This window comes from Pungitius pungitius, chromosome 4 (assembly GCF_949316345.1).
Source record: "Pungitius pungitius chromosome 4, fPunPun2.1, whole genome shotgun sequence".
Lineage (NCBI taxonomy): Eukaryota > Metazoa > Chordata > Actinopteri > Perciformes > Gasterosteidae > Pungitius > Pungitius pungitius.
Window position 1 is genome coordinate 23,957,874 of NC_084903.1, and position 24,819 is coordinate 23,982,692.

General features: G+C 50.1%; 1 protein-coding gene across 1 annotated transcript; it reads left to right on the forward strand.

The window, feature by feature from the left end:
- Window positions 1–1,727: 1,727 nt before the first annotated feature.
- iqgap1 (IQ motif containing GTPase activating protein 1) lies at window positions 1,728–22,957 on the forward strand. Its single transcript, XM_062561920.1, has 37 exons — window positions 1,728–2,334; window positions 3,048–3,150; window positions 9,114–9,270; window positions 9,393–9,470; window positions 9,839–9,915; window positions 10,254–10,321; window positions 10,564–10,677; window positions 10,758–10,936; window positions 11,068–11,155; window positions 11,252–11,409; window positions 11,493–11,577; window positions 11,789–11,952; window positions 12,150–12,310; window positions 12,820–12,944; window positions 13,034–13,197; window positions 15,124–15,214; window positions 15,306–15,473; window positions 15,808–15,950; window positions 16,032–16,202; window positions 16,287–16,370; window positions 16,640–16,711; window positions 16,908–16,977; window positions 17,064–17,428; window positions 17,504–17,667; window positions 17,958–18,182; window positions 18,300–18,440; window positions 18,548–18,632; window positions 18,737–18,969; window positions 19,048–19,180; window positions 19,469–19,571; window positions 19,812–19,947; window positions 20,029–20,116; window positions 20,289–20,498; window positions 20,585–20,751; window positions 21,195–21,317; window positions 21,579–21,687; window positions 22,096–22,957. Exons 1-37 carry the CDS (start codon window positions 2,289–2,291, stop codon window positions 22,207–22,209), a joined length of 4,962 nt encoding a protein of 1,653 aa, XP_062417904.1. The 5' UTR covers window positions 1,728–2,288; the 3' UTR covers window positions 22,210–22,957.
- Window positions 22,958–24,819: the final 1,862 nt, after the last annotated feature.

Below are 24,819 nucleotides of genomic sequence, written 5' to 3' on the forward strand. Positions count from 1 at the left end.
ATTATGTTCTTAAGGGTCTTGCTCCTGAATAAGAATGTTGTAATAAATCAAACTAAACACACTTGTGTTCCACAGATACTTTAAGTACTAGTTCCACTCTAACAAAGTACTTTAAGAGTTGTCTGAATGAGGAAAAGAGGACAACTTGTGACCTTTAATCACCAAAAGCACACGTGAGCATCATGAGAAGGACTTTTCCCTCACATGTGCACACGTGTGTTCTAACACGCAACAAGCATCAGTTTTCATGTGTCATCACACAAAGCTGCTCTAGGCTTAGACTGCCGGGGGACTTCTTAGGACACACCGAGCCCCTCTTTCACTCTCACACTCTCACTCTCTCCTCCCACAATCATCCATGTTTTAATAATGTACATCACTAATTAAGCTTCTTTCCGGGAGTTTTTTGTGCTTTCTCGCCTAGCAGGTCTCCGTGGATCATAGTTCCGTTTGGACCCCGGTTCTGACTCCTGGCTCATGGCTCTGCTGACACCTGCTGCTGCCATCATCATTACTTTAAATATGATTCATATTACTGTCATCAAAAACCAACATCTTTCTGCTCTCCCTCCCCACAGAAGCCTCTGTGGATGGTGGTTCGACCTGATGGAGGTTGTCCCTGCAGTGGTCCTGCCGTACACTTGTTCTGCTACTTGCAATTACTTGTATCATTTCAGTTAGAGAAACTGAGTGTATTGTACATCTTTTACATTGTTGATTCTGTAAACATGACATCCATGTTAGTCTGTCCATCCCGGGAGAGGGATCCTCCTCTGACGTTCTCCCTAAGGTTTCTTCCCTTTTTTCCCAATTGAAGGTTTTTTTTATTATTTGTTGAGTTCTTCCTGTGCCGATGTGAGGGTTTCGGGACAGAGGATGTTGCATGTGTACAGACTGTAAAGCTCTCTGAGGCAAATTTGTAATTTGTGACTTTTGGCTACGAAATTAAATGATTTGAATTGAAAAAGATGAAATGATGAAGATCACATAATAATAGCTACGAATTTTGGTGTAAACTACAAAAATACTTAATTGTAATAAAATGTAATCAATGTTGACAAACAAAGTTTTTTTTTAATCAGTGAAATTTGTCATCTTCAGTTAACTGTTCAACTTAATATTTTTGTGATGTTAATTATATTCCATTTTTTAACGTGATTTAGTCTAAATGTGTTTTGCTTATTAAATGTTGCAGGTCACATTGAAAGCGTATTTATTGTTAATTAGATTAGAGTTTCAAAATGTTTTAAAATGTTTACAACTGTAGAATCTATTGAACTAAACCAACGGGGAACATATTTGATGAGATAAAGAACAATTTAATGTTACTGTGATAAATAATTCAGTTGTTGACGTTATGCTGTAAAATTAAACTCCTTATTAGTGATTATTGAACAAATACTCCTCATAAACTAAAGTCACATTAGGATGCAATTTGTTCTTAATTCTAGTCTGAAGAGATTTAAGATGACACATCCACAAAATACTAAAATTACAAATGTATATAAATAGAGCTAGCAAGAATAAATTAAGTAAATGTATTTTAATAATTTTCAAGTTTAATAAAAATAAATCAATGGAACAGAGCTGAGAGTAGAAGTGAAATAAAGGATTATATTCATTCTTTTATGGCACTTGAAGAATTTATACCGACTATATGAAATAAATACAAAACATAAGGTTATTAATTACGTTTTTAAAAGGCTTTTAATAAGATGAAATAAAATATCAAACCATTCAACAGAGAGACTAAAATAAAGCTGATTATAATAATACATCCATTTGGTTCATTTCGTTGATTGTCCTCCATCTTTCTTCCCAGCTGTTTAATAAATAATCAAACAATTATTTTGTTTCCACTGAGCTTTGCTGAACCATAAATCCTGAACCCAGTGCCCCTCTCGAGGGTCCCCGGACCACAGGTTGGACCCCGGCCCGGTGTCCCCTGTCAGCCAGCAGGGGGCGCCGCGCGCGCAGGTTCGTCCGCCCCGGAGGCCGCGAGCTCCGCTTCCTGAAACGCATACTTCAGGATTAGGAAGAACACACCCAGCGACATCAGTGGGGCTTGAAGAACAAGAAGAAAACGTCTCCAGTCGCGCTGCGAGAGGAGGAACTGCCGGGCCGAAGGGTCCTTCTCGGGTTTCGGTCGCTGTTCGGGGACTTTTCTTTTATTTATTTAAAGTTTGGGAGACAAACTGTCCAAAGCTGCGCGTGAAACTTTTTTTTTTTTTTTTTTTTTTTTTCCGTCGCTGTAGCGCCGAAGCGAAGCTCGGAGCGCGCGCAGGAGGATGTCAACTTCTGACGAGACGGACGGGCTGCGGCCGAGATATGGCTGTAAGTCCCCCCCCCCCACCGGCTCCTCTTCTTTCTCCCCCTCTCTCCTTCTCCTGCTCACCTGGAGGGGCCCCCGGGCCCCCGGGCCCCCGCCCCGCGTCAGGCGGACGCCCCCGAACTTGGGCTCGTTGACGCAGCGCTTCTCTGCATGGCTGCAGCCTCATTACGACTTCCGCGTGTTTGATTGTGTCTCCTCTCACGCGCCTTCTCTTCACGTTCATTCCTTCACTCCAAATGCCAGCATTCCAAATGTTCAAATGTTTTTTGGTGTTTATAAAAACTGGAAATGCTCAATAACCACCGCCCTTGGATTCAGGGGGGGGGAAAGCATCCTCATTATGGAAAACGTGTGATCTAGTCCTCCATCTTTTATCTGGGTTACACAACACTGTGCCCTCCTTCTATCCAAAGCGGGGAGCTGGCGTTTAACTACTAAAAGGTCCGTTTGTCGAGTTCCTCCAGTGTGAGGTCTCCTCTGAAATCAGGATTTACCTGTTGATGGCGTGCCCCCCCCCCCGTGTTCTGCACAGCCTTCAGTGTTTCCAGCTATTAAAAAGCCCAAAGCCGGGCCTCCTCGTGCTTCCACCAGGCCGCTGAGCCGCTGGAAAGTGCCATAAAACGCTCATTTATCACCATCATCGTTCTTCCTGCTCCTTCGGGTCAAAGTGTGACCCCCCCCCCCCTGTTTGTTTCTTCTGATGTGTCCCCTCCAGCTGTGCTGGATGGCGTGGAGCGGCTCACGGCCGAGGAGATGGACGAGCAGCGGCAGCAGAACATGGCCTACGAGTACCTGTGTCACCTGGAGGAGGCCAAGAGGTAAGCGCTGAGGGTACAAGGCTGGGCTTGAACAGAAGGCCGCAGCTTCTGGCCGGACGGAGGGCGAGGAGTCAAGGTCAAGGTGGAGTTCAGGGGGGGTTGGGGGAGGTGTGATCGGATCGCTCCACATTAAAGTGTCATTTCGCCATCACGGAGCAGCTTGGTCCCGCCCCCTTTTTGTTTAGTTAATTTTGAAAACGGTTGAGCGAATCCAGAGAGTCTCCTCTAAACACGCCTCTGGTCTCCCATGATGCACTGCAGCGGCTGTGTGACGTTTCTGGCGTGTTCGACCCGGCGTCGGAACGAGCAGGACTTGTGTGGTGTTGTTGTTGTTGTTGTTGTTGTGCCAGATCACTTTGTGTCTCTCCCCATCGTACATCTACGGGATGATGAGGTCTCAGCGGGGTCAACAGGAAGGGGCGGGTCTTAAGCTCTGCGTTTCCGAGCCCTTTGAGTCCAAATGAAAACGCCGGGTTTTACAGAGAAGGGACGTGAAATGGGACGCTACGTCTAGGGGATTTTTCAGATGCAATTTCCTTGACGGGGAGGTCAAATAATTCTATAATTATGACGTGGGAACTTCCGCCTTTTCACCTGAGGGGTGTGTGCGTGTGTGTGCGTGTGTGTGCGTGTGTGTGCGTGTGTGTGTGTGTGTGTGTGTGTGTGTGTGTGTGTGCGCTGAGGGCGTTGACAGCCGTGTGTGATTGCAGTTGCTGACTCTGGTTTGGAACCTGGCTCTCGGCTTCAAAAGAGGAAGAACGGTGCGAGACAGGAAGTGACTCGTCACACAGTTGATTTGAGTGTTTCCCACTGTTGCTACAGAAAACCACAGTTGTCATGGCAACCTGTTCCGGTGTGTTAAGAGCCCGCGCCGCTGCACTCATCAAACGAAAAGAAACATCAGTCGCTTTAGTTTTCCCACTAATCTCACCTTCTCTGACTTCTACCTCCGTTTGTTCAGGCATGAAGGCTCTGACAGGTGCACAGCGGGGGGGGGGGTTAGAGGCCAAGACACACACACACACACACACACACACGTCTTTCTCTCTGCAGACCGATGCAAACTTTCTGTAATCACCCTCATTTTCATGTTACCAAAAGGGCTGACGATATCGCGTCATATTTGAATGCTCTGCTTATGCCCCCCCCCCCCCCCCCTCCCCCTCTCCCCGTGTGACGCAACAATTCAATGTCGAGTTATTTCAACCCAAGCGACAATCTTTTCCTAAACGTAACTGTACTTTTGTTGTCTGAACGGTCTTATGAGGACACGTGTGTGTGTGTGTGTGTGTGTGTGTGGAATGCAGTGGGACATGTTCTAGCGATACTTCTGTTTATTGATCCGTGCTCGACTGCTCAGTGAAGTGCACACCTGTGCAGGTGAGGGTTGGATCGTGAGAGGAGAAGATTTTCCTCCAGAATCCAGAGACGGACGTTCAGTGAAAAAACAAACTCATTTTAAAGAAGTAAAGTTTCTCCCTCCTTCTTGTGAAAGTAATTGCAGTGTGTTCATCCCTGTTTAGTGTTGCGTTGAAGTTTAAACGCCGTCTAATGAGTGTTTAGTGTAATCTCTTCAAATGACCGTAACCACGATTCCTTCTTAAAGGTTTAAGGATTTCAGGGAAATGCTTCTTAAACGCTTCTTAAACCAAAAAGTTGAATCTCCACAGTGACCCTGTGACTCCAGTCCGTAGTGATTAAACACGCGTTGTGTGTTTAACGAAGTGAACGCCACGCAGCGGCAGCTTTGACTGCTGGACCGGACCGCGTCGTGCAGCAGCTTCTGCTTGTCTTTAAACGGGTTCCTTGTATTTAAATCCGTATTTGCATGAAACGGAGCGGCTGAATAACTGGAAGCACGACGCGTCCTGTTGAATATTTAGTTCTGATAGGAGTCTGTTCAGTGACAGTCTCAGTAATTTAAAGTCTGCTGACTAGACTTGTAAAAAAAAACAATACATATTTTTTTAATATGTCACCTTTTTTAAAAACCTACTCAAAGCAGAATACAAAAGAAACACATCATCAAACGCACAACCTTTCTCACGTAAAAAGGAAGCGCGCCCCGTGTTTACCTCAACAGCCCGGTGACGTCATAGCGACGGTTGCCGAGTGACGGCGGCGTTTGCCTGAGGCCGCCGCGTCCCTCAGCTGAATCTACAGATGGGTTTTTCTTTTCTTTTCTTTTCTTTTTTTTCCTGCGGTTGTCGACGAGCTGCTGAGTCACAAAGTAGAAAAAAGGGCTTGTGGCGGCGTGAGTGGCGGCGCCTCCGGACGCGTTCCAGCACGTCGCTGTGATCGCCCACAGGCCCCAAATCTCACCACCGTTCCAGACGTTTTAGTCTGAAAGACGTTTTCAATCATTTTTGATCATTTTCTGAGGCCCAATTGAACCTTTGCTCCAAAACGAGGCGTTTAAATGTAAGTCTACTTTCCCCTGATCCCAAGTGAAAAGGTTCTCCGGTTCTCCGGCCCACTTCCCCCTCGGGCTCCGGACCTCCGCCCCCCCAGCTTCCCGTTTGCACAGAGCTTCCGACCGCCTCTTGTGTACAGCGCTGCTGCTGCAATGCATGTTGCGCAATCCGGCGCTCCCACGTGGTGCCTCCAGCAGGAGAACCACGGGGCCTCCTCGGGGGGGCGGGGCGCTGATTGAGTGGCGATCGTCCAGAACGTGACCCCTACTTGTGAATCTAGAAACGCTGCTCGGCCCAGCGTGGCACACCTGAACTGTAATCTGAACGTTTAAGGTCACCTGTCGGCAGGAAGTAGCTCCGCCGGTTGTGTCAGGACTCCCATAATGCATTGCTTTCACAGCCACATGGGTGAAGCGTGTTACAGTGGGTCCCTGTTCCCCCCCGTAGGTTGACGTGGAGGTGTGACCTCCGGGGGGGGGGGGGGGTGTAACTCATAAGAGAACAGCAAAGCGTAGAAGAAGGTTAAAGGCGTTAAATGTGTGACGACTGACACAGAATCAGCTTTTATTGTGAAAGGTCAGAGTCCACAAAAAGATAAAACCATTAAAAATAGAAGAATACCAACATTATTAGTCTTAATCTGCTGATGCGCTGAAGGAGGTGTTTGTCGTCCACCAGCTGTGAAATATGCCCCCCCCCCCCCCCCTCCCAGCTTGTAATGGACCTTTTGCTCTCAGGTCGTCGCTCTGCTGGTTTCGGCCCTTTTGTGAGTCGTAAGCGCTCTCTTTGTGTCCCTCTCATTAAGCCGTCCCCAATGAGAGGGGGTTCTGTGCCCCCCCCCCCCCTGCAGACTGGCTGAAGGGGACATTGTTGTGGAACCTGGGTCTGCCCCGTTTTATGTTTTTCTGGCTTGTGTTGTTGAGGATGTGTATTTGTCTATGGGGGGGGGGGGGGGGGGGGGCTGAGCCTTGTTGAAGGCTCCTCACCTGACAGAAAGGTGAAGTGTCTCCTTTCTTCATTCTTCTACAGTGAAGCTCTCAAAGGGCACCAGATTCACTTTAACTTTAAGTCGACCCACAAAAGATTCTGAGTAAAACGGACTCTCTCAGAACCAGCAAATCAATGGTTTCAGAACCATGACGGCGAGGATCTTGCTCCGGTTGCTTTAACGTCTCCTTCTGCTCAATGTGGTGGGAAGCATTTTAGTCTAAAGCTTTTCTACTGAATTCTGGTAAATAGCTCTGTTTTTTAATCTGGAGTGTTGTGCAGTTTGTTGTGATACCGAGTTTTAGACCCCTCAGAGCATCCTTCCTATGAGGCTGACCTCTGACCCCTGCACTGAAGCGCTTCTCTTATTGTGATATCTGACATTTAATACTCTGTGCGATGATATATTTAAATAAGTTCCACATTAAGATCCCGTTGTCCTCCAGTTCTTTTGTTGGAGTCGGACTCGGTGGAAAGTGAGAGATGAAGAAACCAGAAATATTTGGATATTGGAATATTTGTTCCACCCAATAGGATCAAAAGTGCTGCGTTGTCCGCTTAATGTCACATCGTCTGCTCCAAAGCCGTTAGCCACGTTAGCCACGTTAGCACCTTTAGCCGAAATGTGTCTCAATGGAGGCTCTGTTTGGGTTTAAAGCTCAGAACTCTTTTACAGAAGGAACCTGTGTGCATTTCATCCAGAGAGATTCGATACCTGATCCCTCAGTTTCATAAATACAGAATCTCACCACATCGACCTGACAACAAGCTACGCTTTGAATATATTTCCCTTTTTACTGGCGTCACTCATTCTGCAAGGAGTATTTTTAGTGGCAATTATTTCATTCTAAACAGAGAGGCCGTTTTTATTCACCTGGTTTAGCGTTCATCTATTTAATAAAGACCAGTGATCTCATGGTGTTTGACAGTTGGTCCTCGAGTCTCATCGTCAGGTTCTCCTCTGAGCTCCAGAATGCACCGATTAGAAACCGAGGTCAAGGGTCGCCGAGGGTTAATCGGGAGCCTTTCAAAGCGACGGCGTATTAGCGTTAGCCTTCATGTAGCTTGTCACAGAGGAATCTCTGGCAGCTTCCTATCAGTCATCTGCTATTTGTTGAGACTCATTCCAGGCGAGCGTATGTGAGCCGATTGGAGCCGATGGCGTGAAGATCTCACAGCGCCACATCTCTCCTTCGTGGTGGAAGGGCGTGTCTGTGTTTGCACTGGCCTGGAACAAAAAGGGCGTGTGGCGCTAATAAAAGAGCCATCAGTGCGCCGGTCTTTATGGAGCCTTTCACTGCTGCCCCGGTGTGGAGTGAAAGGGGGGGAGGGGGGGAGGGGGCGGCGTCTGGAGGCCCCGTGTCACGGCTCCCTGGCAGGAGACCAAACGCACCGACGACAATGAAAAGGTTTACGGCTAGGGGGGGGGGGTGAAATCTTTTAATCTCAGGGTCTAGTTTAACAAAGAGCAGGACGAGAGGACGACAGACGCTCTTCTCTTTGACCTTTGGATGAAGAAAGGAACACGTCCGCCTGCACAATAGATCAAAAGGCACTTTTGATCATTTCTGTCAAGAAATAAAAAATTAAAAAAGCTAAGTGGAACAGAGAGAAAAAACTTCTCGCAATGTCCCGCCCTCCAACACTTGCTGGCCAATCACACGGCTGTGACGAGGCCGTTGTTCATGTCCCGGCTCGTTTAGGGAGTTCTATGCTGTGATGGGGGGGCGGGGGGTGATGATGGATTGTGACAGCAGCAGGGAGCTAGGTAACGTTAGCGGTTGGCGAGTTCATGTTGAGTGACCTCATGCTGCGTTCAAGCTCTATTCAAGAAAAACGACAATTGGGCAAATATGTTAAATTTGTGCAAAGACTTGAGAAGAAGCGTCGTGGGATCAATAATAAAATTGCAAAGTGCTGTAAGAAAGGAGTTGAATGACACGAGTTGAACAATGACACGTTGAAGTATTGAAGGGACATTGATGACATTGACTCATCTGTGGGAATGTCTGCGGTTCATCAAAGTGGAAATAAACCGTCTCCCCCTGAACAAACTCTGAACCCATCAGTAACCGCCGGTTTGGACGAGACGTCGGTTCGATTCTCCGCCACAGCCCCCCCGGGCGGCGACGGCAGGAGGCGTGGAATCCGGTGCCCCCCCCCCTCCCCCCCATGCTGCAGGAATGTGACCTGAGAGAAATTAAATGTCACACACCAGGAATTGTGTGTGTGTGTGTGTGTGTGTGTGTGTGTGTGTGTGTGTGTCAGACTGGTTTTATTGGTGCAGAATAATTCACGAGATGGTTCTTATTAGAGAATGTGAAGGATTTATGATGCAATACAGAATGTTTGCTAGTGCCTCCCTTTGTCCCCCCCCCACTCAGCCCTGGTTTGCTGGCTGGGAGATGTGGTTTTTTTATTCCACTTCTTCCACATGTTGTGTCTTCTTGGTTTGACTGCTTGAGAGCTTCTAGCCAATAGGCTGCTGTGGATAATCACTACCTTTTCAAACAGGTGTAATTATCACTGAAGTCACTTTCAGCGCTTGTGTCTCCTTTGCAGATGGATGGAGGCCTGCCTGGACGAGGAGTTGCCCCCCACCACGGAGCTGGAGGAGGGGCTGAGGAACGGCGTCTATCTGGCCAAACTGGGCAACTTCTTCGCCCCGAGAACCGTCTCCCTGAAGAAGATCTACGACCGCGAGCAGACGCGCTACAAGGTGATTGGCCACAGAAAGAACCTTTCATGGTGCCGTAGGGAACGCCACCTCGACCCCCCCCCCCCCCCCCCCCCCCCGCGGATCCTCGAGTGGGACGCTGATGTTTGGTTTCTGTCCCTTAGGCCACCGGTCTCCATTTCAGACACACGGACAACGTCATCCAGTGGCTGAACGCCATGGCAGAGAAGGGGCTGCCCAAGGTGAGCACGACGTCTTCACCAGACGCAGCGAAAAGCCGCCAAGGTTTAGTGGAAAGGGATGTTTGTTCATCCTTGAGAACTAAAACTTTTAGTTTTAAATCTGTACTCTGATTCGCCTGATTTTAAAAGCTCAAGTGCCCGAATGGAAGGAGATTAACGGTGTTTAGTTTGGTGCGTTTTAAATGCGTTTAGACTAAATACTCGTCATTGTGTTGCCATGGAAAGAGACGGAAAAGGAAAATCAGGTCAAACAATCACAGCTTCAGCAGAAAGTTGTCCTTTTTTTCACTCCACAGGCGTGAAAGGTTCATAGTGATAACCCCCGGCTCTGATCCACTTAACCCCCCCCCCCCCCGTTTGTGTTTCAGATCTTCTACCCAGAAACCACCGACATTTACGACAGAAAGAACATGCCGCGCTGCATCTACTGCATACACGCACTCAGGTACCTCCTTCACCTGTAGAGCTCACGGCCCTCATGTCGTTAAACACTGGGGGCCACATATATACACATATATATATACACATATACACGTGTGTGTATATATATATATATATATATACACATATATACATATATATATACGTAGCTCATTTTGTCACTTTGTTTCAGACGTTAACCTCCTCCCCCGGCAGAGTTACAACATCTGTTTCCTCCGCTTTAAAGTACAGGACTGCTCGCTCTGACCTGTCAGCCTTTGACCCCCCCCCCCCTCTTTCCATGGCGGCGTTCAGGTTGTACTGACGTTGTGCGTTGTGTGTCTGTTGTGTCTCTCCTCTCAGCCTGTACCTGTTCAAGCTGGGCCTGGCGCCTCAAATCCAGGATCTGTACGGAAAAGTAGATTTCACCGGTAAGCCTCCATCTGTTTCCCTCGTTCTGCCCCCCCCCCCAGCCCCCCCCTTAACCAGTCATCTGTCAAATGTGAAAGTGGCTTCTGGAAATGTGAAGAACATTCAGTAACAGTGTGAGCTTTTCCTCTGTGGAGTTAGAAATGTGATTATAGCTTGTGAGCCAGGAATGGTTTGACCCCCCCCCACCCCCACCCCCACCTACCCATCTGCTCCGTCCATTGATGTTTCCCTTCTGCTCCAGAGGAGGAGATCAACAACATGAAGAGTGAGCTGGAGAAGTATGGGATCCAGATGCCCGCCTTCAGCAAGATTGGCGGCATCCTGGCCAATGAGCTCTCTGTGGACGAGGCTGCATGTGAGCGTTGATGATGCAACTCACTGAGCATCGCCTCCCTAAAGAAACAATCAAATTAACCCCCCCCCTCCCCCCCTCAGTACACGCCGCTGTGATCGCCATCAACGAGGCCATCGACCAGGGCGAGCCGGAGGCCACGGTGGCCGCCATGCAGAACCCCAACGCCATGCTGGTCCGGCTGGACCCCGCCGCCGCCCGCCAGTACCACGACACGCTGTACCAGGCCAAAGGTCAGAAGGTGGCCAACTCGCGCAAACGGGTACGTGGAAGAGAGGCGGGACCCCCTGAGGTCGGCTGGAAGATGGAATGAAATCACTGCGTCGTCTTCAGGAAAGAGATGTTTGAAAGACTCCTGTTTGTGTTCTAGTATCAAACTTTCTGTTCCAACAGCAAATGGAGAACGCCGAGGCGGAGCGAGACATCTACGACGAGCTCCTCACGCAGGCCGAGATCCAGGGCAACGTCAACAACGTCAACGGTGAGTCCGGGCGACGCCCTCCTGGCGCCCGTGGTTCCCGCCGCCGTGCAGACGGTACAACGTGCGTTCTAACCCCCCCCCCCCCCCCCACCGCAGTGAGCAACGCCTTGAGCGCGGCCGAGCTGGCGCTGCTGAGCGGAGACGAGGACAAGCTGTACGACGCCCTCCGGGCCGTGGGGGTCCAGAACCTGCAGGTCCAGAACAAAGGCTGGTACCTCAAGCAGCTGCAGGCCGACCGCGAGGCCAAAGACCAGGTGGGGACGGGCGGGCAAAAAAAAGAGTCCGCCTTGTTCCGTCTCCCCCCGGCGTGGTGTCACCTCCTCTTCTCCCCCGCCAGGCGTCTCCAGGAGAAGCGCTGACCCGGGACGAGTTGCAGAGCGGCGTGGGCGTGGCCAATGGCGTCGCCGAAGGCTACCTGAAGAGTACGCACGACACCCCGGTCTCCTTCCCCCTCGCCACGTCTGTAGCTGCTCTCACAATTAGCCCTGTGTGTGTGTGTGTGTGTGTGTGTGTGTGTGTGTGTGTGTGTGTGTGTGTGTGTGTGTGTGTGTGTGTGTGTGTGTGTGTGTGTGTGTGTGTGTGTGTGTGTGTGTGTGTGTGTGTGTGTGTGTGTGTGTGCGCGTGTGCGCGTAGTGCTGAGGGCGGTGGAACGCATCAACGGCGCCGTGAGGGCGGGCGTGCCGGAGCACACGGCCCAGGAGCTGATGAACCCTGAAGCCCAGCTGCCGGAGGTCTACCCCGGAGCCGCAGACCTCTACCAGAGGGAGCTGCTCAGCCTGCAGCAGCAAAGCCCAGAGGTAACACACCCCCCCCGACCCCCCCTCAGTTTAGTCAGTGAAACAATGGACCGAAGAACAAAGGCGTTGCTTTGGTTCGTGGTACCGGAGGATTCACCTCAGAGATGTCGCTCTTCAATTCAATTTGACGGAATGTAGGAGTAGTAAACATGTGTCCCCGTTGTCCTCCTTGTCCCCCCCCCTCACCCCCCTCCCAGGGCTCGCTGTCTCACCCCGAGCTGCTGGTTGCCGTGGAGATGCTGTCGTCGGTGGTGCTGATGAACCAGGCGATGGAGGCCGGGGACCGCGGCGCGCTCTGGAAGCAGCTGGCGAGCGCCGTCACCGGGCTCAGTAACGTGGAGGACGAGTACGCACAGAGGTGTGAGCGCACACACACGCACGCACGCACACACACACACGCTCAACATCTGGCTTTTGTTTGGGGACAAATTCAGTGAATATAATTTACTGTTGACGGCATAAAACAAACCTCTGTTTTACTTCATTTGTCTTGAGTTTGTATCAAACAAAAGTTCCTCGTGGTCACCAGACTCCATTGACCTTCAACACTGGATCCATTCAAACGTGACAAAGACCAAATGAAACTTGGTCTTTTCTCTTTTACAACAATCACCAACTCTGTTTAGTTCAAAAAGCTCGACTCACAAAAAGAGGTTTGAGTCGAATTCAAACTGCAGACAAACAGCCTCTTAGTTTGTTTCCACTCTTCTAAAAGCTGAGAGTTATAAACCCTTAATATATTATAAATATGCTGTTTTATACAACTCCTCAAACTTCATCCATCCATTCAAACCAAAACGTCTTTGAGAGTTTCTTACGACCTTTGGGTGTCCGTTGGTTGACCCGGAGGCCGCGTGTGCTCCTCAGGTACATGGACGAGCTGATGCGCCTCAAGGCGGCCGCCACCGAGGAGGGAGGCGACTTCCTCACCTGGAACGACATCCAGGCCTGCGTCGACCAGGTCAACGCCAGCGTGCAGGAGGAGCACGAGCGTAAGGACCCCCCCCGTTGAGCTAAATGGTTAAACACGGTTAGCGGATGAGCTAACAGATCGACCCACCCGTCTCCCGTCCCCGCGCAGGCATCGCCGCCATCGGGCTGATCAACGAGGCGCTGGACGAGGGCGACCCCACCAGGACGCTGTCCATGCTGCAGAGCCCCCCCGCCAAGCTCACCGACGTGGACCCGTCCGTGGCTCAGCACTACCACGACAAGCTGCTGGAGGCCCGCCGGGAGAAAGCTCACGTGAGGCCACACACACACACACACACACACACACACACACACGCGCAGCCTCTTGTGACGCAGAGAGGACGCGTGATGAGGTCATCATGTTTTGTTTTTTTACCCTGGCTCTGCTTTGGGTGCTTCTCCTGTGTGTGTGTGGTGTTCAGGCTGTTGTTGTTGTTGTTGTTGTTGTTGTTGTTGACGCTCACATCGTGGCGGCTGAAAGGCGCCGCGCTTCCTGCTCAAACAGCGCGTGCAGCTGCTGGGGAAACGCGGCCCAGTTTGGGTAAGAACACAAACCAAGCCCGGCGCCGTGTGACTCAGGCCCCCGGGACCAGACTGCTGATGTCATAGTGCGATACCTCCCCCCACTTCCTGTTCGCATGGCGCTCTCTCTCTGAGGTTTGACTGGGCTCATTTGCCTGCGGTATCTCCCCCCTGACTGATGAATGCACGCGTCTGTGCGCCACAGTTTGGCGTGAGTGAGAATCGCCAAAGTCCATTTCCTCCAGAAGGAGGTGTTTGAACAGAAGCGTTTAAAGCCGCCCGATGCGTCAGGCGCCGAGTCGCCGCTTGTGTAAAAAATGTACGGAAGAAATTCAAAAACAGGAAAGGGAAAAAAAAGGCAAAGTATTTCCCTGGCAATAAAGGAGACCTCAGCCATTCACTTCCATAAAAGGGCAGAAAGCTGCCCACTAAATGGAGACACACACACACACACACACACACACACACACACACACACACAGGCCTCTGGTTGGCTGTTGGAGGCGATTAGCTGAAGATGCAGGAAGTAGTTGGCTCAGTGAGGACTTCCTGTTGGCATCCACAGGTCCAGCCAGAGGTTCTCCTGAGGCTGGAAGGCCGATAGCAGCTGAGAGGAGGAGGAGGAGGAGGAGGAGGAGGAGGAGGACAGAATGAACGTGTGAAACGGGAACCTCTGGCTTTTTACCTGACACATGAAAGACCTGCATTGTTATGATCCAAAGTCTTCGGGGGGGGGCTTTGACTGAGCTTATGTGAGTCAAGGTTAACACAGGAAGTCCCCCCCCCCCCCCCCCCCAGTATACTTCTACATGCCTCACTTTGTAGCTGCACCAATCAACAGCTGGCCGCCTGCGTACGTTTCCTGTCAGATTGAATGAGCTCATGGTGTCTGGAGGGGGGGGGGGGGTCACGAAATACCCAGCAGCCCTCAGCTCTCACTTCCTCTATTGCCACGATGTGCTCATAACAACAGATGAGCCCCACCAAGCTACGCCCTTTGGTCTCCGCCCCCCCCCCCCCCCCCCCTGCCTCACCCCACCCACAACCAACACACACATAACAATTAAGTGTAAACATGATAAACAGAGATTAGTGCTTCTTCAGGTAAAGTACTAGAAAGGCTGAGGCCCCCTCCTCACCCCCCCAATAGTACCCGCCCACCTCTTTCCCACACACACACACACACACACACACACACACACACACACCTCTCTTCTACCCCTGAAGCTCAGCGTGAAGGGGCGGGGGCCCACAGAGCGGTGGGGAGGGAGGAGCAGACGCTGCCTCACAGATGTGGGCGCTGTGCGCCTCCCAGAGGCCACTTGCTGTCACTACAGCTCAGTGATGAAAGGAAATCTGCTCTGTTCACGTCAGTCATATTATATCAGATTTATATTACGTACACAAATATATATGTGTGTGTGTGGCTTAGTGTGTGTCTGATCATGTGTATATATATATATATGTGTGTGTCTCTGATCATGTTTATATGTGTGTGTGTGTGTGTGTGTGTGTGTGTGTGTGTGTCTCTGATCATGTATATATGTGTGTGTGTGTGTGTGTGTGTGTGTGTGTGTCTCTGATCATGTTTATATGTGTGTGTGTGTCTCTGATCGTGTGTGTGTGTGTGTGTGTGTGTGTGTGTCTCTCTGATCATGTGGTCCCGTGTCCCTCCAGGAGACCCAGGACCCTTCTGCTGTGTTGTGGTTGGATGAGATCCAGGACGCCGTTCTGAGGGCCAACCAGGACACCCATGAGGCCTTACAGTGTAACTCTCATCTCATGTTTATTTAAGAGATTGGGGGGGGGGGGCACTGGCCCGGTGTGACATGTCTCTGACCTTTCTTCTGATTCTGCAGTCTCTCAGTCCATCCAGGCCGTCAACCAGGCGGTGGACAGCGGCGAGCCGGCTCAGACCTTGGCGGCTCTGAGGAACCCGGGGGCGGGCCTTTACGGCGTGACCTCCGAATGCGCCCAGACCTACCAGGACGACCTCTGGAAGGTCAAAGGCGACAAGAAGGCAGAAGGTGAGGGGAGACGTTCGGGGATGGATGCTTTTCTGTTTCTTGTATCTGACTCGATCGTCTGTTTGTATGAGGTTTGTCTCCAGAGAGACAGCGTGATGGATCTTCTAGAACCAGACGAGACAACCAGCAAAATCAATGTTCTTTTAGAACCTAAAAGGTTCAATATCAAAGTTTTAAGTAGCTGTTATTTGGCATCGCTGCCTTGAACCCAACCTTTAAATCCACCTGAACTGATCTCGCCTTCACGTATCTGAAATAGTTCAGCGACCCGAGTGGGGTCCTCCGCCCGCGTTGGGCCTCCACCTTCCTCACCGTGTTGCTCTGTGCGTCCCAGGTGACAACGGCAGTGAGTGGGTGAAGCACTGGGTGAAGGGGGGACACAACTACTACTACAACCTGCAGAGCAAAGAGGGCACCTGGGTGGAGCCCGAGGACTTCCTGCAGAACAGCTCCCAGCTCAACAAGGAGGACATCCAGGTGGGCCGCGCCGCCCGGGCCGCAGCTTCTCCTCTCTAGAAGTGTTTTGAGGGCGCGTTTCACCGGTTGTCTCCCTCTCAGTCGGTGGTTTCCGGGGTAACCACGGCCTACAACCGAGAGCAGCTGTGGCTGGCCAACGAGTCGCTCATCGCCAAGCTGCAGGCCCGTTGCCGTGGCTACCTGGTGAGGAACGGCAGAAAGGAGCGGATGAGCTTCCTGAAGTCCCAAGACCCCGCCGTGACCCGCATACAGGTGAGGGGCCAGCTGCGCGCCGCGTCGCCGCGGAAACGTCCGCCGGCCCCCGGGACTTGCTGACGGTGCGTTTTCTGTCGTCAGGCTCACTGGAAAGGCCACAAACAGAGGAAGAAGTTCAAGGACCGCAAGCAGTATCTGCAGGACCACAGCGCCGAGGCCGTCAAGGTAAAGGATGTGAACATCACTCTCAATGTGCTTTCTTCTATCATAGTTGTTTTTGGTGTATATATTTTGTTCTGTTCTACTGTATTTTGTATTGTTTTTCTTTTTCCCTTCAAGATTTGTTTTAATGCTCATATATATTTTATATTTTCATTCTATTCTTTTGTGGTAATCTTTGATTTAAACTTTGGCCTGAGATGGCTTCATAATAATTCTGGCGTAAGTTGTTCCTCTCAGTTCCTCCTGATGAGGACCTGTTGTTGTCTCCTCAGATCCAGTCCATGGTTCGGATGCACCAAGCTCGTAAGAAGTACAAGGATCGCCTGAAGTACTTCCAGGATCACGTGAGCATTCAAAGCCCGAATTATCTTCTTTCTTTGAAACCCGAAAGATCCCAAAATAAAAAGACGCAAAATACAAAGCGAGGCGTTTAATCACACTGGGCCCTTTGGGTTGGGGGCGGAGTCGCTTTGCTCTGAAGTGTGTGAGGCCGCTTCTCTTTTTACGATGAAGACCGTGGTTGTTGTTGTTCTGCTGCAGATCAACCAGGTGGTGAAGATCCAGGCCTTCATCAGGGCCAACAAGGCCCGAGACGACTACAAGACGCTGAGTGAGTACAACCACTCTGCTCTGCTCCTCCCTCGTGCACAGTGGGGAGAACAGAGGAATTCATTCATTTATTCAACCCCCCCCCAGTCAGCGCTGAGGACCCCCCCATGGCCGTGGTGAGGAAGTTCGTGCACCTGCTGGACCACAGCGACCAGGACTTCCAGGAGGAGCTGGAGCTGATGCGTCTCCGAGAGGAGGTGGTCACCAACATCCGGTCCAACCAGCAGCTGGAGAACGACCTGAACCTGATGGACATCAAGATCGGCCTGCTGGTGAAGAACAAGATCACGCTGCAGGAGGTGGTGTCCCACAGCAAGAAGCTGACCAAGAAGAACAAGGGCCAGCTCTCCGACATGATGATGATGAACAAGCAGAGGGGGGGGCTGAAGGCCCTCAGCAAGGAGAAGAGGCTCAAGCTGGAGGCCTACCAGTACCTCTTTTACCTGCTGCAGGTATGACGCTGCAGAACCGCCTCTCCATCTCCATGACACACGCAAACCTCTCACTCTTCTGCTCGCCTTCCTCAGACCAACCCCACCTACCTCGCCAAGCTCATCTTCCAGATGCCGCAGAACCGATCCACAAAGTTCATGGACTCTGTGATCTTCACCCTCTACAACTACGCCTCCAACCAGAGGGAGGAGTACCTGCTGACCAAGCTCTTCAAGACCGCCCTGCAGGAGGAGATCAAGTGAGACCCTCATTCAGGCTTCCTCTGGATAGCGTTAACACTAAAAGCAACAATTAGATCAGGCCTCAGAGGTTCTTCTGACTTCACTTCACTAGAAGGAACGATTCTAATTCTTCTTCTACTGGGCCGTGCGTAGACCGTTCAGTGTGTGAGGCTCCGCCCGTGTTTCTTCACGTCCTTGGAGATAAAAGGACCTGGGGGGGGTCGGGAGAGGCACCAGGCCAGAACCCCGGGGGGGGGGGGGGGGGGGGGGGAGGGAACAAGAAGTGACGCGTGTCACCCGTCCGCAGGTCAAAGGTCGACCAGATGAAGGAGATCGTCACGGGGAACCCCACCGTCATCAAGATGGTGGTGAGCTTCCACCGGGGGGCGCGGGGGCAGAACGCGCTGCGGCAGATCCTGGCGCCGGTCGTCAAGGAGATCATGGACGACAAAGCCCTGAACATCAAGACCGACCCGGTGGACATCTACAAGAGCTGGGTCAACCAGATGGAGACGCAGACCGGGGAGGCCAGGTGAGGGGGGGGGGGCAGGACAGGTCATGTGACAGATTTGAGTGTTTTTCCTGTTGGTACGATGATGTCATAGGACCTCATGCGTTACTACGGCTTAATTTCCTCCGTCCCTCACAGCAAGCTGCCCTACGACGTGACCCCGGAGCAGGCCATGGCCCACGAGGAGGTGAGGACGAGGCTGGAGACCTCCATCAAGACCATGAAGGCCATCACCGACAAGTTCCTGTCCGCCATCATCGTCTCCGTGGATAAAATACCGTACGTTCTTCACAGCTTCATGTATATAACATGTATATAACATGTATTGTATGTGTGTATGTCCACATCCGGCCTCACTCTGTCCGGGGTTGTCTTCTGTCCGTCAGATACGGGATGCGTTTCGTCTCCAAAGTGCTGAAGGACACGCTACACGAGAAGTTCCCAGATGCTACGGAGGACGAGCTGCTCAAGGTTTGCCTCTTCGCCGTAATGACGCTTTAGAAATAAAACACAGAAGTGATTCGACCTGCTGACCTTTGTATTTCTTTGATGTGCTATTTGAACTGACCCGTCAGATCGTGGGCAACCTGCTGTATTACCGCTACATGAACCCGGCCATCGTGGCGCCCGACGCCTTCGACATCATCGAGGTGTCGGCGGGCGGCCAGCTGACCACGGAGCAGCGGCGCAACCTGGGCTCCATCGCCAAGATGCTGCAGCACGCCGCCTCCAACAAGATGTTCCTGGGGGACAACGCCCACCTCAATCCCATCAACGAGTATCTCAGCGCCTCCTACCAGAAGTTCAGGTGTGGCTCCTCCCCTTCTGTCCTGTGTGGTCGTCCGAGGCTCCTCTGTCCCGCTTACGTTCCTCTCTCCCACCGCAGGCGCTTCTTCCTGTCGGCGTGTGACGTTCCCTCGCTGGAGGACAAGTTCAACGTGGATCAGTACTCCGACCTGGTCAACGTCACCAAGCCCGTCATCTACATCTCCATCGGCGAGATCATCAACACCCACACGGTGACCTCACAGCACGCCGGGATCACCACCGACATTCTTTACAGTCTGACCTTTGACCCTCACATGGGCACAGGGAAAACAGACCTCAGGGAGATTGGAGATATATATAAACGGAAGTCTAATAATTTATAAATTCCTAATAATAACAGCTGCAGAGGTTATAGAAGATTAACGAGCCATAGTCATGTGACTACTACTGCCGATGACTCTAACGACTGGAACACGGAGACTCGATTCCAGATGTCTGTGAGAGACGAACTGACTCTGTCTCTCCTCCCGTCCCGCCAGCTGCTGCTGGACCACCAGGACGCCATCGCGCCGGAGCACAACGACCCCATCCACGAGCTGCTGGAGGACCTGGGGGAGGTGCCCACCGTGGAGTCCCTCATCGGTGAGTCGCATCAAACCAATTCACCATTTCAGGTTTTGAGTGAATTTTTTTTCAGAGAAGATCATTTCATGAAATCTTTTTTTTTTTTTAAATGTTGCAATTTGTTTTTGTTGCACATACATTTTATATTAAATGTGAATATCAAACTTTAGAATAATCCAAAAGCACGTTCGTTGCATCCCTCGAGGATGGCATCTATTTCCTGAACCACGTGGTCACGTGACCCTCCGTCCCGCCCAGGTGAAAACCCTCTTCCTCCTGACGACCCCAACAAGGAGCTGATGGGGAAGACCGAGGTTTCTCTCACGCTCACCAACAAGTTCGACGTCCCGGGCGAAGCCAACGCCGAGATGGACGCCCGCACGCTCCTCCTCAAGTAGGACCACACGCCTCTTTGACGCTTTACTACCTGTGAGGTCCTGCACGTGTCTCAACGGCCTCTCCTCCTCCTTCTCAGCACCAAGAGGCTCATCGTGGACGTGATCCGCTTCCAGCCCGGAGAGACTCTGACTGAGATCCTGGACTCGAACCCGGGAGCCGAACAGGTGGGAGAGAAGAGCTAAACCAGATAAAACGCCTTCCTTTAGCCATGTGCTCCCCTGAGCTACTTCTCCATAAGAGACCTCAACGGGAGGCGCTCGCGCCGTTCTTTCACGTTGCTTTCAACCGAAAGCACCAAAAGCAGCAAATAACCCGTGTCGTGGCGGCGGATGGCAGGAGGCGGAGTACCAGCGGGCCATGCAGAGGCGGGCCGCCAGGGACGCCAAGACGCCGGAGAAGATGAAGCAGGCGAAGCCGGTGGTGGACGACAGCCTGACGCTGCAGGGCAAGAAGGACAAGATCAAGAGCAACCTGCAGCGGCTGGCCGAGCTGGGGAAGGTCCACCCCGAGAACCGCTACCAGGACCTCATCAACGACATCGCCAAGGTAACGCCGACCCACCGGGGCCACCGAGGCGCCTCGCTGCTGACTGAAGCCTGACGCGTGTGTGTGTGTGTGTGTGTGTGTTACAGGACATCAGGAACCAGAGGCGATACCGTCAGCGGCGGAAAGCCGAGCTGGTGAGGCTTCAGCAGACCAACGTGGCGCTGAACTCAAAGACCACCTTCTACAACGTGCAGATCGACTCGTACAACCAGTACATCAAGACGTGCATGGACAACCTGGCCAGCAAGGGCAAGTGAGTGACCTTTGACCTCAGCGAGCCAGTGACTTTTGACACTGGTACAATGATACCAGGGATCAGTAAAACAACATAGAATTCTGTGGTTGTGACAGAATAAGCCTCTAAACTAAAATAACATTTTAATAAATTATTAAAATGAAAGATATTAAATAATAAAATAAAAATAACATTCACACTTTAAATACAAGAAAGTTTGTGCAATGTTATTTTATTTAAAACCTCAATAGTGTGTGTAGTTTTTCCTCCTCGGAGACTCTTCCAGTATTCATTCTCTCCTCTCGTAGTTTGGATAATATTTATAAGTACATTAATCCTAGAGGTCTGGAAGAACAGAAGACATGCTTTTGTTCCTGTTGTCCTAAATGTTAAATACGAGCCGGTCCTCCTTAAAATGATCAGCGCTGAAAGTCGGTTTCTCTCTTTTTTTTTCCCTTCAGGTTGTCAAAGAAACCGGGCGACCACAAAGCCAAGAAGAGCAAGCAGGTGTCTCAGAAGTACACCGCGTCTCGCCTCCACGAGAAGGGCGTGCTGATCGCCATCGAGGACCTGCAGCCCAACCAGTGAGTTCAGCTGCCCAACACCGGCTGTGTGGCACAGCTTTCAGCACCAAGTACTGGATTCACGTCATGTGTTCTCCGTGTTCTCGTGAGCAGAGAAAAGACTCGATGGATTTCTGATGGTTCACAGACTTCCAAACGGTGGAAATGGGTTTTGCGACGGTGTTGAACAAAATGAAATAAAAGTCCCCCAGCCGCTCGAGCACATTCCCGTAGTTCTTTGCGTGACGCTTCCTCCACTGAAGGGTCTTTCTCTCTTTGCAGGTTCAAGAATGCCATTTTCGAGATTTCTCCGTCTGAGACGGTCGGCGTGTTCGAGGTGAAGGCGAAGTTCATGGGCGTGCACCTGGAGACGTTACAGCTGGAATACCAGGTATGCTTCCTGTTTGTCCAACTTGTCGATCTAATGGAGAGACCTGTCAATCAGCGTTAGGCCCCGCCCTAAAATATCCCCTCTTCATGGTCTGTTTGACTCTAAATGGACCATCATTCACTAAATGAACATCATGCTGCATTGAAGAAGACTTGAAACTAGAGACTGAGACCATGAACTCATGTTTACAATGTTTACTGAGAGAATAAATCAAGAGAGAAGTAGTCATTTCCTCATAGACGTCTATGGGAGCAGAGGAGTCGCCCCCTGCTGGTCACTACACAGAAGTAGAGTCATTTCCTCATAGACGTCTATGGGAGCAGAGGAGTCGCCTCCTGGTGGTTAGTAGAGAGAATGCAGCTTTAAGACTCCTCATTGGTGAGTGTTCTTGCTCCTTCCGTCTCTCAGGATCTCCTCCAGCTGCAGTACGAAGGCGTAGCGGTGATGAAGCTGTTCGATCGGGCCACCATCAACGTCAACCTGCTCATCTTCCTGCTCAACAAGAAGTTTTATGGGAAATAGAAAAGGAAAGGAGGAAATTTAAAAAGGGCTACAGACACTGATTCAAAAACCACAAAACTCAATTTGTGAGTTGCAGAGAAAAAAAAACAAAAAAGCCCTGACCTGAACCCCCCCAGCTTCTCTTCACCCTCCCCCCCCCCCACACTGCACTTCTCTCCCCTGCTTTTGCAGCTGTACGTGCATTATTTTTTAATAATAATAATAATTATGCAGATCACCATTTAAGTGCTTTAACGCCCTGAGTCGGCAGAGGTTTAAGATTTGTACGTTTTATTTTGCTTTCGACTGTCACGACGTCTCTTGTGCTTGAGCCTGGATTCATTATAAAAGAAAAACTCTTGTTTTATGTCCAGCGATCCAGCTTTGTGTCTTTCTTAGCCGTCATTTCATCTGCTCCGGCACCCGTCTCTTACGTGCTGAGGAACCACGACGAGTGGATCGATCTTGGTGACATTTACACACGAGCGATAAAGGAACGCACACTATTATAAGATTATAGTCTTATGTTCCCAAATGCCACAACATTAAACTACCGTGTGCACATTTATATTTAAGATTCATCCAGAACTTCTTTATTCCCCCTTGTTGATCCTTCTGATGTCAGCGCTCAAAACCGGTGATGTGCTTTTCTTTCCTCATCTTAGTTTGTGTAATTGGTATTTTTTTAAACATTTTAATACGACTCACACTCAAAAAAGGCTCATATTGAGCTGTTAAACTCAACTCAACTCAACTCAAATAAAATATATATATATATATATATATACACTCACCGGCCACTTTATTAGGTACACCTGTCCAACTGCTCGTTAACACTTAATTTCTAAGCAGCCAATCACATGGCGGCAACTCAGTGCATTTAGGCATGTAGACATTGTCAAGACAATCTCCTGCAGTTCAAACCGAGCATCAGTATGGGGAAGAAAGGTGATTTGAGTGACTTTGAACGTGGCATGATTGTTGGTGCCAGAAGGGCTGGTCTGAGTATTTTAGAAACTGCTAATCTACTGGGATTTTCACGCACAACCATCTCTAGGGTTTACAGAGAATGGTCCGAAAAAGAAAAAACATCCAGTGAGCGGCAGTTCTGTGGGCGGAAATGCCTTGTTGATGCCAGAGGTCAGAGGAGAATGGCCAGACTGGTTCGAGCTGATAGAAGGGCAACAGTGACTCAAATAACCACCCGTTACAACCAAGGTGGGCATAAGAGCATCTCTGAACGCACAGTACGTCGAACTTTGAGGCAGATGGGCTACAGCAGCAGAAGACCACACCGGGTGCCACTCCTTTCAGCTAAGAACAGGAAACTGAGGCTACAATTTGCACAAGCTCATCGAAATTGGACAATAGAAGATTGGAAAAACGTTGCCTGGTCTGATGAGTCTCGATTTCTGCTGCGACATTCGGATGGTAGGGTCAGAATTTGGCGTCTACAACATGAAAGCATGGATCCATCCTGCCTTGTATCAACGGTTCAGGCTGGTGGTGGTGGTGTCATGGTGTGGGGAATATTTTCTTGGCACTCTTTGGGCCCCTTGGTACCAATTGAGCATCGTTGCAACGCCACAGCCTACCTGAGTATTGTTGCTGACCATGTCCATCCCTTTATGACCACAATGTACCCAACTTCTGATGGCTATTTTCAGCAGGATAAAGCGCCATGTCATAAAGCTGGAATCATCTCAGACTGGTTTCTTGAACATGACAATGAGTTCGCTGTACTCAAATGGCCTCCACAATCACCAGATCTCAATCCAATAGAGCATCTTTGGGATGTGGTGGAACGGGAGATTCGCATCATGGATGTGCAGCCGACAAATCTGCGGCAACTGTGTGATGCCATCATGTCAATATGGACCAAACTCCCTGAGGAATGCTTCCAGCACCTTGTTGAATCTATGCCACGAAGAATTGAGGCAGTTCTGAAGGCAAAAGGGGGTCCAACCCGTTACTAGCATGGGGTACCTAATAAAGTGGCCGGTGAGTGTATATATATATATATATATATATATATATATATATATGAAACTAATTTGAGAGTGTGTGTGTATATACACACACTCTCAAATTAGTTTCATGCCCAGGTCACATCTCCCGGTGAGTTGGGCTGGTTCTGGTTTTAGTTTGTTGTAACCTGGACCAAGCTGCTCATCAGTCAGAAGACTTTCCTGGAAATTATACTCATTCACAATTTTTATTTTTCCACTTTTACCTTCCAGCATCTGTTCAGCACAAAAGAAAAACATTGACTTTTTTTCTACTATCATCAGCTGGAAACTTAATTGTTAAGACAATATTTTTTTGCATATTAATAATAAAATGTCTTCCTATTCCATTAACTTTATTATTTTCCATTAATTAAGAGGATTCATGATATATTTCCGTGTCACTCATTGTTGCCATGTTTTTATTAATAAATGATTATAACGGAGTCTGAGTGAACAAACCTCCAGAATCCAAAGAATTGAGGCTGTAAAGTTTGTGATGTAAGAAGTTCAGTCACATGACCGACAGGTTAAAGACACTACAGGTGAAGAGGTTCAAAGAATGAAAGAGTCAACATGAGACTTCATCACTACATGAAGAGGAGCCTTTTGGGGAGCAGAATGT

Excerpts from the sequence above, each read along its gene's own strand:
- iqgap1 (XM_062561920.1), top strand. The coding sequence starts at position 2,289 with ATGTCAACTTCTGACGAGACGGACGGGCTGCGGCCGAGATATGGCT. Across the intron at positions 15,951-16,031 it reads TCAACAAGGAGGACATCCAG|TCGGTGGTTTCCGGGGTAAC; the intron begins GTGGGCCGCGCC and ends TCTCCCTCTCAG. Across the intron at positions 20,499-20,584 it reads TCATCAACGACATCGCCAAG|GACATCAGGAACCAGAGGCG; the intron begins GTAACGCCGACC and ends TGTGTGTTACAG.